Source organism: Eucyclogobius newberryi, unplaced genomic scaffold (assembly GCF_026437365.1).
Source record: "Eucyclogobius newberryi isolate DKJ021-1_F unplaced genomic scaffold, fEucNew1.0.hap1 SCAF_133, whole genome shotgun sequence".
Taxonomy (NCBI): domain Eukaryota; kingdom Metazoa; phylum Chordata; class Actinopteri; order Gobiiformes; family Gobiidae; genus Eucyclogobius; species Eucyclogobius newberryi.
Window position 1 is genome coordinate 114,884 of NW_027315761.1, and position 13,644 is coordinate 128,527.

A 13,644-nucleotide genomic window follows, 5' to 3' on the forward strand; every position below is an offset into this window, starting at 1 on the left:
CTGCAGTGATTCTCCCTCTCCTGGTCACTGGAGGAACTACAGTGAGTCTCCCTCTCCTGGTCACTGGAGGAACTACAGTGATTCTCCCTCTCCTGGTCACTGGAGGAACTGCAGTGAGTCTCCCTCTCCTGGTCACTGGAGGAACTACAGTGAGTCTCCCTCTCCTGGTCACTGGAGGAACTGCAGTAAGTCTGAGGTCACTGGAGGAACTACAGTGAGTCTCCCTCTCCTGGCCACTGGAGGAACTGCAGTGAGTCTCCCTCTCCTGGTCACTGGAGGAACTGCAGTGAGTCTCCCTCTCCAGGTCACTGGAGGAACTGCAGTGAGTCTCCCTCTCCTGTCCACCGGAGGAACTGCAGTGAGTCTCCCTCTCCTGGCCACTGGAGGAACTGCAGTGAGTCTCCCTCTCCTGGTCACTGGAGGAACTGCAGTGAGTCTCCCTCTCCAGGTCACTGGAGGAACTGCAGTGAGTCTCCCTCTCCTGTCCACCGGAGGAACTGCATTGAGTCTCCCTCTCCTGTCCACCGGAGGAACTGCAGTGAGTCTCCCTCTCCTGTCCACCGGAGGAACTGCAGTGAGTCTCCCTCTCCTGGCCACTGGAGGAACTACAGTGAGTCTCCCTCTCCTGGCCACTGGAGGAACTGCAGTGAGTCTCCCTCTCCTGGCCACTGGAGGAACTACAGTGAGTCTCCCTCTCCTGGCCACTGGAGGAACTACAGTGAGTCTCCCTCTCCTGGTCACTGGAGGAACTGCAGTAAGTCTCCCTCTCCTGGTCACTGGAGGAACTGCAGTGATTCTCCCTCTCCTGGTCACTGGAGGAACTGCAGTGAGTCTCCCTCTCCTGGTCACTGGAGGAACTACAGTGAGTCTCCCTCTCCTGGTCACTGGAGGAACTGCAGTAAGTCTGAGGTCACTGGAGGAACTACAGTGAGTCTCCCTCTCCTGGCCACTGGAGGAACTGCAGTGAGTCTCCCTCTCCTGGTCACTGGAGGAACTGCAGTGATTCTCCCTCTCCTGGCCACTGGAGGAACTGCAGTGAGTCTCCCTCTCCTGGTCACTGGAGGAACTGCAGTGATTCTCCCTCTCCTGGTCACTGGAGGAACTGCAGTGAGTCTCCCTCTCCTGGTCACTGGAGGAACTACAGTGAGTCTCCCTCTCCTGGCCACTGGAGGAACTGCAGTGAGTCTCCCTCTCCTGGTCACTGGAGGAACTGCAGTGAGTCTCCCTCTCCAGGTCACTGGAGGAACTGCAGTGAGTCTCCCTCTCCTGGTCACTGGAGGAACTGCAGTGAGTCTCCCTCTCCTGTCCACCGGAGGAACTGCAGTGAGTCTCCCTCTCTTGACTTGTTTTTCCCAGAGCAAAAACAAGTCATGTGTTCACTGAGCTATACATTCTTCTGGTTGTTTACGTACTTAGTAATTTGTTCGTTTCCATGACAACTGCAGAGCCTGCCAAACACTTCCTGGTATCCAATGTTAAACTGAGGCTGCAGGGGAATAGCTCGGCGCTGAATCACTCGAGTGGGGCCCAGTGAGTGACCTCTGACCTCTGGGGAAGCGCCACAAAAGCCCAGCACGTATGAACACATGAATCACACAAGAATCATAAGGTTTCTGCTGCTTCTGATGAGAAATGCGAGTTTGAAAGTCGTGTAAATGTGTCTTAGGTCCATAAAATGTTGAACTCTGTTGTTCTCCTGGCGCCGTCTTGTTGTTGTTGACTTCTGGTTCATGTTTTATCTTCTTCGATGTTCCTCCAGTATCAGTTTGGGGAAAAGAGCGATGTGGAGGATCATCTAAATGTGTATTTGGAGGAAATAAATAAAGGTTAAATAAATAAATAAAAAACCATCCACCGTCACACTGACACTAAAGGAAGTGTCTGAAAACGTTTGACCCTCGCGAGTCACAAGACAAGCCCCGCCCCCCGGACCAACAGCAACGGGGGCCGATATCCGATCGATAAAAGCCAATCAGATCACGGCTAGTGTCCAAAAGCCCGCCCCCTTTTTCCTTCCACAGTGACTCACTTCGGAGAGAGAGGCCAACAGTTCATTCCAGTTCACATGTTTTCCTCCAGAACCGTTCAAGTATTTCTGTTTGGTAAAAGAGTATTTGTGATTAGTTTGTCGAGTGTTTGCACAAGTGGCGACTTTCTGACCCGTCCAGAGCTCAGATTCGATCGTAGACCAGAAAAAGAACATTAAAGTGTGTCATTCTGCTGTTTCTTTATCGCAGCTTGTGTTGTTTTCATGGACAATCCTGCTTTATTGCACTTTCTGTGGAGTTTCAACCCGCTGTGCTGCTCTGATAAACTGCTCTTTGATTCGCAAAAAGAAAAAAACCTCACATGGTTTTTATTTGAGAACTTCCTGTGTGCGTTTCTATGGCAGCAGCCAGTCCACCCACCCCCCTCTTATGTCTGAGCGTTGGTTATCTCTTAGACTTAGCCTGGCATTAAACCCCAATTAAAGCCTTAGAGTTTGAATTACAACAAACGCGTTACTCAATATTCACCCTTTTTACATTGTGATCTTCTGGCTTTCCTCACATGACTTTTCGAGGAGTTGTTTTGGGCACAAACTGAAGCCGTAAACTCCTCGTCATGTGCGGTGAGTCATGCCCGTCCCGCTCAGTTCCTCTTTCGTCCCGGACCGAGTTTTACTGCCGCTTTCCTCCCTCCCAAAAGACTCAGACAATGGTGTTTAAATATAATGAGCAGCGATTGTGTAAACTGTGAGAAAGAGTGAAATCTGACCAGCTCCTGCCCCGAATGAGAGCGCGAAGAAAAGCAGGCGTGGGCGTGGCTCCTCGGGCGTGGCTCCCCGGGCGTGGCTCCCCGGGCATGGCACCGGCTCTGCGTCGTTTAATCCCCCACGCACCGCTTTACTCTGAAAGGATCGTCTCCTTCGCGCGTCATAGAAATCGCGTTATCAGATGGACTTTGTGGGGCGTGGCGCCGCCTCGGATTGTTCTTTATCCTTTCGATTAGAACGTTGAACAACAAAAACAACACAACAACAAAAATAATATTATTATGTTCAAAATAATTTTGAACTGCAACAACGTTGCAGATTTTACTTTTGTTTTTTCGTATAAATCCACATAATCGTTCTTGTGACGGCGACACGTTCTCCTGAAGGTTCTAAATGGTCTGATGCAGTGTTTGAGCAGATGTGTGACGTTTGCATGTTCTGCCTGTGTTTTGCCACAGGTCGAGGTGCAGCTGGAACAGGTAGAATCAGACATTTAACGGTCAGACGTTTGAGCCGGTTAATGGTTCATGTCTCTGCATCTGCGTGAAACAAAGACTGGCACAAAGAATAAACGAGAACTCGAGCAGGATGCGATTTTTTTAAACTGTGAGACTGACATGGCCATTTTCTGCAGCGAGTCCCGAACGAATAAAGATAAGATTCAACATTTGTGGATCATAATTTGGATTTTGGTGCGTTGTTTTTTGTTGGTTTCACTCAGGAGTCTTTACCCTGCTCTGATGCCCACTCAGGAGTCTTTAACGTCCACTCAGGAGTCTTTACCCTGCTCTGATGCCCACTCAGGAGTCTTTAACGTCCACTCAGGAGTCTTTACCCTGCTCTGATGCCCACTCAGGAGTCTTTAACGTCCACTCAGGAGTCTTTACCCCGCTCTGACGCCCACTCAGGAGTCATTAACGCTGTGTGTAAAACTTTATCAGACACGCTTTTATGTGTGATTTAATCTCGTCCTCACTCGGTCTCTAAAAGTCTTATCCAGCGTCACGAGATCCTTCTGTTCACTGTAAACACTATCAGTTCGTCAATATTATTGTTGTTGTTTACATGTGATCGCGTTGCCGTTGGCGTCCTGCTCCGGCCCCGTCGCCGAGAACACGTCGGAGCTGATTTGGTGAGAGAGAAGAAAGCGGGTCATCGTCTCTGTCAGGCCCAGGACGCTCCGATCACTTTACACTCGCACTGGCCTTTGTTCACACGCGCACGCCGCGCACTGGCCTTTGTTCACACGCGCACGCCGCGCACTGGCCTTTGTTCACACTGGTTTTGTCAATGATATTGTGTTACAAGACATGACAAGTAGCTGAAGACTTTTGAGGACATTTGCTTCAATATTTTACTTTTTTAAGTAAATTAGTAATTAATAAACTATGGAAAGAAATGATGAAAGGTTTTTTGTAGTCGTTGTAGTAATAGAACAGGAACATCTCAGGCAAAGCATTAACATCTCCATGGAGACAAGCTTTCTTACGTATAGTTTTGTTCATAACATAAGGACATCATGAGTTTGGCTCTTGGTTTTCGTGGGTTCAGTTTGTTTTGTGCTGCTCTCACCACAAATATGCAGTCATTGCTTTGCCTTTTAGGGGGAAAATGTACTCTCTGTGCCATACCCTGCCCCCGGAGCTGTGCCCTGCCCCCGGAGCTGTGCCCTGCCCCCGGAGCTGTGCCCTGCCCCCGGAGCTGTGCCCTGCCCCGGGAGCCGTGCACTGTGCCAGGAGCCGTGCACTGCCCCCGGAGCTGCCCCCGGAGCCGTGCCCTGCCCCCGGAGCCGTGCACTGCCCCCGGAGCTGCCCCCGGAGCCGTGCCCTGCCCCCGGAGCCGTGCACTGCCCCCGGAGCTGCCCCCGGAGCTGCCCCCGGAGCCGTGCCCTGCAGTAATGGTCTTTATGATTTTGGTCTTCAGATAGTTCCGTTTGACGACGTTAGAACTTCAGCTCGAGCAGAAGAAAAGGTCCTTCATGTCAGTGATGTTTCTTGTGATTTGCATAAATAAATGTGCTGATTCAAATGTATTCAAACGTTCTAATCCAGCAGGTGTAGAAGGTGTAGAAGGTGTAGAAGGTGTAGAAGGTGTAGAAGGTGTAGAAGGTGTAGAAGGTGTAGAAGATGTAAAAGGCTGTGTAAGAATGTCTCAGATACTCAGACTATCAGCACAGGAGCTCCACAGGGGTGTGTACTTTCTCCCCTGCTCTCCTCCCTGTGCACAAACTGCTGCACCTCCAGCCACGACTCTGTAAACTGACCAGGACCTCAAGTGGGGGCCACCATCACCAGGACCTGAAGTGGGAGCCACCATCACCAGGACCTGAAGTGGGAGCCACCATCACCAGGACCTCAAGTGGGGGCCACCATCACCAGGACCTGAAGTGGGAGCCACCATCACCAGGACCTCAAGTGGGAGCCACCATCACCAGGACCTCAAGTGGGGGCCACCATCACCAGGACCTCAAGTGGGGGCCACCATCACCAGGACCTCAAGTGGGGGCCACCATCACCAGGACCTCAAGTGGGAGCCACCATCACCAGGACCTCAAGTGGGAGCCTCCATCACCAGGACCTGAAGTGGGAGCCACCATCACCAGGACCTCAAGTGGGGGCCACCATCACCAGGACCTCAAGTGGGAGCCTCCATCACCAGGACCTCAAGTGGGGGCCTCCATCAGCTCCTCATCAAGAAGGTCCAGCAGAGGATGTACTTCCTGCAGCAGCTGAAGAAAGACAAGCTGACAGCAGAGATGATGGTGCAGTTCTACACGGCCATCATTGAGTCCATCATCACCTCCTCCATCACCTCCTCCATCAACTCCTCCTTCACTTCCTCCATCACCTCCTCCATCACCTCCTCCTTCACTTCCTCCATCACCTCCTCCATCACTTCCTCCATCACCTCCTCCATCACCTCCTCCATCACTTCCTCCATCACCTCCTCCATCACCTCCTCCATCACTTCCTCCATCACCTCCTCCATCACTTCCTCCATCACTTCCTCCATCACCTCCTCCATCACCTCCTCCACCACCTCCTCCATCACTTCCTCCATCACCTCCTCCATCACCTCCTCCATCACTTCCTCCATCACCTCCTCCATCACCTCCTCCATCACTTCCTCCATCACCTCCTCCATCACCTCCTCCATCACTTCCTCCATCACCTCCTCCATCACCGTATGGTACACTGGAGCCACAGACAGGGACAAACAGAGACTACAGCGCCCTCTGCTGAGAAGGTGATCGGCTGCAGACTTTCATCTCTGCAGGAGGCCACTCCCCTCAGGCAGGAGGCCACTCCCCTAAGGCAGGAGGCCACTCCCCTAAGGCAGGAGGCCACTCCCCTCTGGCAGGAGGCCACTCCCCTCAGGCAGGAGGCCACTCCCCTCTGGCAGGAGGCCACTCCCCTCAGGCAGGAGGCCACTCCCCTCTGGCGGGAGGCCACACCCCTCTGGCAGGAGGCCACTCCCCTCAGGCAGGAGGCCACTCCCCTCAGGCAGGAGGCCACTCCCCTAAGGCAGGAGGCCACTCCCCTCTGGCAGGAGGCCACTCCCCTCAGGCAGGAGGCCACTCCCCTCTGGCAGGAGGCCACACCCCTCTGGCAGGAGGCCACTCCCCTCAGGCAGGAGGCCACTCCCCTCAGGCAGGAGGCCACTCCCCTCAGGCAGGAGGCCACTCCCCTCTGGCAGGAGGCCACACCCCTCTGGCAGGAGGCCACTCCTCTCAGGCAGGAGGCCACTCCCCTCAGGCAGGAGGCCACTCCCCTCAGGCAGGAGGCCACTCCCCTCAGGCAGGAGGCCACTCCCCTCAGGCAGGAGGCCACTCCCCTCTGGCAGGAGGCCACTCCCCTCAGGCAGGAGGCCACTCCCCTCAGGCAGGAGGCCACTCCCCTCAGGCCGTTGGACTCATGAACACTTCTTAAACACTGTCACTTTAACCATCATTTAATCACTCACTGTCACTTTCTGCTCTTCATATGTAAATTCAACTGTACATTTGTGAACATATTAAGCCTATTTTGTATTCTTATTTGTTATCTATAGCTTATTGTTATTTTATCCCATTGCAGATTTCAATTGTTTCTCTTTTTGACTTATTCATTGTTCATTGTTTTATGTTGCACTGAATCACCAAAGCAAGTTCTTATGTCTGAGAATTCTGCTCTTTGACAATGGAAATAAACATTTTCTGATTCTGATTCTGAGGTGTATAAGGTGTAGAAGGTGTAGAAGGTGTAGAAGGTGTATAAGGTGTAGAAGGTTTAGAAGGTGTAGAAGGTGTAGAAGGTGTATAAGGTGTAGAAGGTGTAGAAGGTGTAGAAGGTGTAGAAGGTTTAGAAGGTGTTGAAGGTGTAGAAGGTGTAGAAGGTGTAGAAGGTGTAGAAGGTGTAGAAGGTGTAGAAGGTTTAGAAGGTGTAGAAGGTGTAGAAGGTTTAGAAGGTTTAGAAGGTGTAGAAGGTGTAGAAGGTGTTGAAGGTGTAGAAGGTGTAGAAGGTGTAGAAGGTGTAGAAGGTTTAGAAGGTGTTGAAGGTGTAGAAGGTTTAGAAGGTGTAGAAGGTGTAGAAGGTGTTGAAGGTGTAGAAGGTGTAGAAGGTTTAGAAGGTGTTGAAGGTGTAGAAGGTGTAGAAGGTGTAGAAGATGTAGAAGGTTTAGAAGGTGTAGAAGGTGTAGAAGGTGTAGAAGGTGTAGAAGGTTTAGAAGGTGTAGAAGGTTTAGAAGGTGTTGAAGGTGTAGAAGGTGTTGAAGGTTTAGAAGGTGTAGAAGGTGTAGAAGGTTTAGAAGGTTTAGAAGGTGTAGAAGGTGTAGAAGGTGTAGAAGGTGTAGAAGGTGTAGAAGGTGTTGAAGGTGTAGAAGGTGTAGAAAGTGTAGAAGGTTTAGAAGGTTTAGAAGGTGTAGAAGGTGTAGAAGGTTTAGAAGGTGTAGAAGGTGTAGAAGGTTTAGAAGGTGTAGAAGGTGTAGAAGGTTTAGAAGGTTTAGAAGGTGTAGAAGGTTTAGAAGGTGTAGAAGGTGTAGAAGGTTTAGAAGGTTTAGAAGGTGTAGAAGGTGTAGAAGGTGTAGAAGGTGTAGAAGGTGTAGAAGGTGTTGAAGGTGTAGAAGGTGTAGAAAGTGTAGAAGGTTTAGAAGGTTTAGAAGGTGTAGAAGGTGTAGAAGGTGTAGAAGGTTTAGAAGGTTTAGAAGGTGTAGAAGGTGTAGAAGGTTTAGAAGGTTTAGAAGGTGTAGAAGGTGTAGAAGGTTTAGAAGGTTTAGAAGGTGTAGAAGGTTTAGAAGGTGTAGAAGGTTTAGAAAGTTTAGAAAGTTTAGAAGGTGTAGAAGGTGTAGAAGGTGTAGAAGGTGTAGAAGGTTTAGAAGGTTTAGAAAGTTTAGAAGGTGTAGAAGGTGTAGAAGTTAGTTTCAATAGTTCAGTTTTATTACTTTTGTGTTGGGCTCGATTCACCCAAATAATTATGACTATCAGTTATTTGGACTGATAATACTTTACAGTTTACTTCATCAGTACTGCAGTGTATTTGCAGATATTCTCCCTTTAGATCCCCGCAGCCTGTTCTTGCCTTTATCTAGTTTAAAAGTATTTCAAAACAGTCCTCACTTTATTCATAAAACTCCACCACTAAAATGATGCTTCCGTGTGTTTTTTGTGTTTTTTTGTGCTGCATCGACTGTTGTGATAAACTGCATTGCTTATTATTGCCTGTTTTGCATACGTTGCCTGGTGATATTCAAAGCCTTGTGTCGCTGTGGTCAGGGGGAGTGGTCAGGGGGAGTGGTCATGCTCCTCTGAAGTGGGCCGGTCCCAGGACTCTGTATAAGTTCCCTGTTTCCTCCCGTCAGCTCCTCTCTGCTGTGACCCGCCTCTGCCTCACACGTCTGCCTTCAGCCCCTGGACATCAGCCTTTGGTCATCAGCCTCTGGACATCAGCCTCTGGACATCAGCCTCTGGACATCAGCCTCTGGTCATCAGCCTCTGGACATCAGCCTCTGGTCATCAGCCTCTGGACATCAGCCTCTGGACATCAGCCTCTGGTCATCAGCCTCTGGACATCAGCCTCTGGACATCAGCCTCTGGACATCAGCCTCTGGTCATCAGCCTCTGGACATCAGCCTCTGGACATCAGCCTCTGGTCATCATGAGCTTCAGGTCTCAGTCCGTGACGTTCTCCAGGTCAGCGCCTCAGTACGGGGCAGCGAGCATCTATGGAGGAGCTGGAGGTAAAGGCAGTCGCGTGTCCTCTGCCTCTTCTCTGCGCTCTGGACCCATGATCTCTGCCTCGTCCAGCTACAAAGTGAGCAGCGGTCTGGGAGGAGGTAAGGGTCACTGAGGGTCACTGCTATGTGTGCCCACCATGACTGTGGACGGTTTTTATCATGAAATCTGTTTTGATTCAGTTGAAACGTTTTCCTGGGTTTTGAGCCCTGTAAAAGTGTCTGTGCTCAGACTGTCACACTCTGTTCTAATCTAATTACAAAACATTTGATCTTGTGACATGAGTTTAAGGCGAGAGCTAATTGGTCGTGCAGAGGTGATCCACCCTGCTTCACTTTTCTGTCTGATATTTGAGTGAGGAACACGTTAGATCTAAATATCTACTTCCTCTTTAAAAGGGACGAAACCTGGTTCAGTTTAAACCAGGAAAATGTGTGTCCTCTTGGACACGTTCCACTTCTGCAGCTGAGCAATAAATCAGGAAGAGCAGCTGCAGATCTCGCACTCTCAGAGGGTTCTTCTGACAAAGCAAACAAAGAGATTATTTTACTCATCTACAAGTCAGCAGATGTGCTTTTGATTAGTCGACTTGTACCTTGAGTGTATTATTAATGAAAATACATTAGAAGAAAAACAAATACTTTTTTTTCTGATCTATTTAAGGTCAGATTTTTTAACAAAATCCATTGCCTTGGTTTTTTACAGTCGAATAATTAGTAGTTGATTAATAGTTGCAGCTTTAATATTTAAAAATTCTTTCTTTGGCTTCACATTAGAAGTGAAAATCCACAGTTTTATGAGTAAAAGTACAAGCAGTGAAAAGTTTATCTTCTGTTTGTCGTCCCTCCAGGAATGGGCGGCGGAATGGGCGGGGGAATGGGCGGAGGAATGGGTGGGATGGCGGGGTCCGGAAACGGAAACATGATCCTAGGCAACGAGAAGGGCGCCATGCAGAACCTGAACGACCGCCTGGCCAACTACCTGGACACGGTGAGGAACCTGGAGAGAGCCAACAAGGAGCTGGAGATCCAGATCCGCCAGGCGCTGGAGACGGGCGGGCCCGACCTGAGGGACTACAGCAAGTACGAGCCAATCATCGAAGAGCTGCGCAGACAGGTGAGGGGCGGGGAAACGGGCGGGGGCTGGGGCAGGGACAGGGCGGGGACAGGGACGGGGCGGACCTGAGGGACTACAGCAGGTACGAGACGGTCATTGACGAGCTGCGCAGACAGGTGAAGGGCGGGGAAAGGGGCGGGTAAGGCGACAGGGCAGGGTGAGAGGGGGGCGGGACAGGATGGGGACAGGGGCGAGGGCAGGGACGGGGCGGGGTGGACCTGAGGGATTACAGCAAGAACGAGACGGTCAACAACGAGCTGCGCAGACAGGTGAGGGGCGGGGACAGGGCGGGGACAGGTAGTGGGAGTCTGCACAACACGTACATCTAATATGCCACCAATAAATACGTTTATTTTCAGTTAAAGATGATCCTGACGGTCACAATATTTCAGTTAGTCGTAGTTTATGTTCGGTTATTACGTCTTTATATAAAAATCAACTGTATTTAATTCAAACGTCTAATTTTTAACAGTTTCTGCCGAATGAAATAAGCTAAATAAAGTCCAGCTAACGACAGGCGCGATGGACTCAAACTGGGCAGGAGCCAGAGCGTGCTTTCATTTGACCCGTTACAAGGGTCAAGCGCGACACCCGTGAAAATCTGTGGCTTCGTTTGCCAGAAGTTTAGCCCATTGTCGTGACGTTCTGTTCTGATCGGTCTGAGTCGTGATTGTTCCCTCGATCGCGTGACGACATCAACGACTTAAGTGTCATTTCAACAGCACGATTTATCCTTAAACTCCATTACACGGCTTTTCTCTTGTTCATTTTTTGCTTTCTTCTTTATTTGAAATGGGATATTGCACAAAAATCACGCGCTGCAGTCGCTTCACAGTTGTTACGACGTACAGTGAGCAGTTTCCATGCATTCTTCTGAGCATGAAAGGACAAAGCTGTGATGGCCCCGGGCGGCGCTGTGATGGCCCCGGGCGGCGCTGTGATGGTCCCGGACGGCACTGTAATGGCCCCGGGCGGCGCTGTGATGGTCCCGGGCGGCGCTGTAATGGCCCCGGGCGGCGCTGTGATGGTCCCGGGCGGCGCTGTAATGGCCCCGGGCGGCGCTGTGATGGCCCCGGGCGGCGCTGTAATGGCCCCGGGCGGCGCTCTGATGTCGGCACGCTCTGAGGAAAGTTCCCGTCTGAACGCTCCACAGGGCTCGTGAGCGACGACACACCAGCTTTAGGTGAATCTGAGGTATAAGTGTTCAAACCTCAGAGGCAGCTTCAGAAACAGCTGAGCAAACATCACATGACAAACAGGGTGGAGCCTTTGCGTAACTACGGGGCCCTAGCGACGGTTAGACACGCCTCCCGGCGGCGCGGCGGGTTTAGCAGCTGCTGCAGGAGAAGATCCGCCTGGAACACTCATCATCCAGAACATTTATGCAAAGCTTTAAAACACGATGCCCTTCCACAGAGCGAGGGAGTGTGAGGGCGTGGCTCTGGCTCCATGACGACCAGTCTGTGCCACTTCCTCTGACCAACACAAAACGAATACACTCACTGGACACACACACACTGGACACACACACACTGGACACACACACACTGGACACACACACTGGACACACACACACTGGACACACACACACTGGACACACACACTGGACACACACACACTGGACACACACACACACTGGACACACACAAACACACACTGGACACACACACAAACACACTGGACACACACACTGGACACACACACTGGACACACAAACTGGACACACACACACTGGACACACACACACTGGACACACACACTGGACACACACACACTGGACACACACATACTGGACACACACACTGGACACACACACAATGGACACACACACAATGGACACACACACTGGACACACACACACACTGGACACACACACACTGGACACACACACACTGGACACACACACTGGACGCACACACACTGGATACACACACACTGGACACACACACACTGGACACACACACTGGACACAAACACACTGGACACACACACTGGACACACACAATGGACGCACACACACTGGATACACACACACTGGATACACACACACTGGACACACACACACTGGACACACACACTGGAAACACACACAATGGACACACACACACTGGACACACACACTGGACACACACACTGGATGCACACACACTGGACACACACACTGGACACACACACTGGACACACACACACTGGACACACACACTGGACACACACACTGGACACACACACACTGGACACACACACAGGACACACACACTGGACACACACACTGGACGCACACACACTGGACACACACACACTGGACACACACACTGGACACACACACTTGACACACACACTGGACACACACACACACTGGACACACACACTGGACACACACACTTGACACACACACTGGACACACACACACACTGGACACACACACACACTGGACACACACACACTGGACACACACTGGACACACACACACTGGACACACACACACACTGGACACACACACACTGGACACACACTCACTGGACACACAGACTGGACACACACACACTGGACACACACACTGCTGGACACACACACATTGGACACACACACTGGACACACACACTGGACACACACACACTGGACAAACACACTGGACACACACACTGGACACACAAACACTGCTGGACACACACACTGGACACACACACACTGGACACACACACACACACACACTGGACACATACACACACACACACACACACACACTGGACACACACACACTGGACACACACACCGGACACACACACTGGACACACACACACACTGGACACACACACACTGGACACACACACACTGGACACACACACACACACACACACACACTGGACACATACACACACACACACACACTGGACACACACACACTGGATACACACACACTGGATACACACACACTGGACACACACACACTGGACACACACACTGGAAACACACACACTGGACACACACACACTGGACACACACACACTGGACACACACACTGGACACACACACTGGACACACACACACTGGACACACACACACTGGACACACACACTGGACACACACACTGGACACACACACACTGGACACACACACAGGAAACACACACTGGACACACACACTGGACACACACACTGGACACACACACACTGGACGCACACACACTGGACACACACACACTGGACACACACACTGGACACACACACTTGACACACACACTGGACACACACACACACTGGACACACACACTGGACACACACACTTGACACACACACTGGACACACACACACACTGGACACACACACACACTGGACACACACACACTGGACACACACACACACTGGACACACACTGGACACACACACACTGGACACACACTGGACACACACACTGGACACTTACACACTGGACACACACACACTGGACACACACACACTGGACACACACTCACTGGACACACAGACTGGACACACACACACTGGACACACACACTGCTGGACACACACACATTGGACACACACACTGGACACACACACACTGGACA

At 51.0% G+C, this 13,644-nt stretch overlaps 1 protein-coding gene across 4 annotated transcripts in view; it reads left to right on the forward strand.

Annotated features, from left to right (window-relative positions):
* The first annotated feature begins 8,871 nt into the window (after nt 1–8,871).
* The window catches only part of LOC140359036 (keratin, type I cytoskeletal 18-like), a 29,181-nt gene continuing 24,408 nt past the window's right edge, over nt 8,872–13,644 (forward strand). For 2 of the 4 annotated variants that reach the window (XR_011926824.1, XM_072443909.1), the window contains exons 1-2: nt 8,872–9,064; nt 9,814–10,079. Coding sequence is in view for 2 of the 4 variants with exons in the window: in XM_072443909.1 (XP_072300010.1) it covers nt 8,887–9,064; nt 9,814–10,079 (444 nt within the window). In the remaining 2 variants the exon portion in view is untranslated. The remainder of the gene's footprint in view (nt 9,065–9,813; nt 10,080–13,644) is intronic. The other 2 variants (XR_011926825.1, XM_072443910.1) reach the window with 1 other exon arrangement.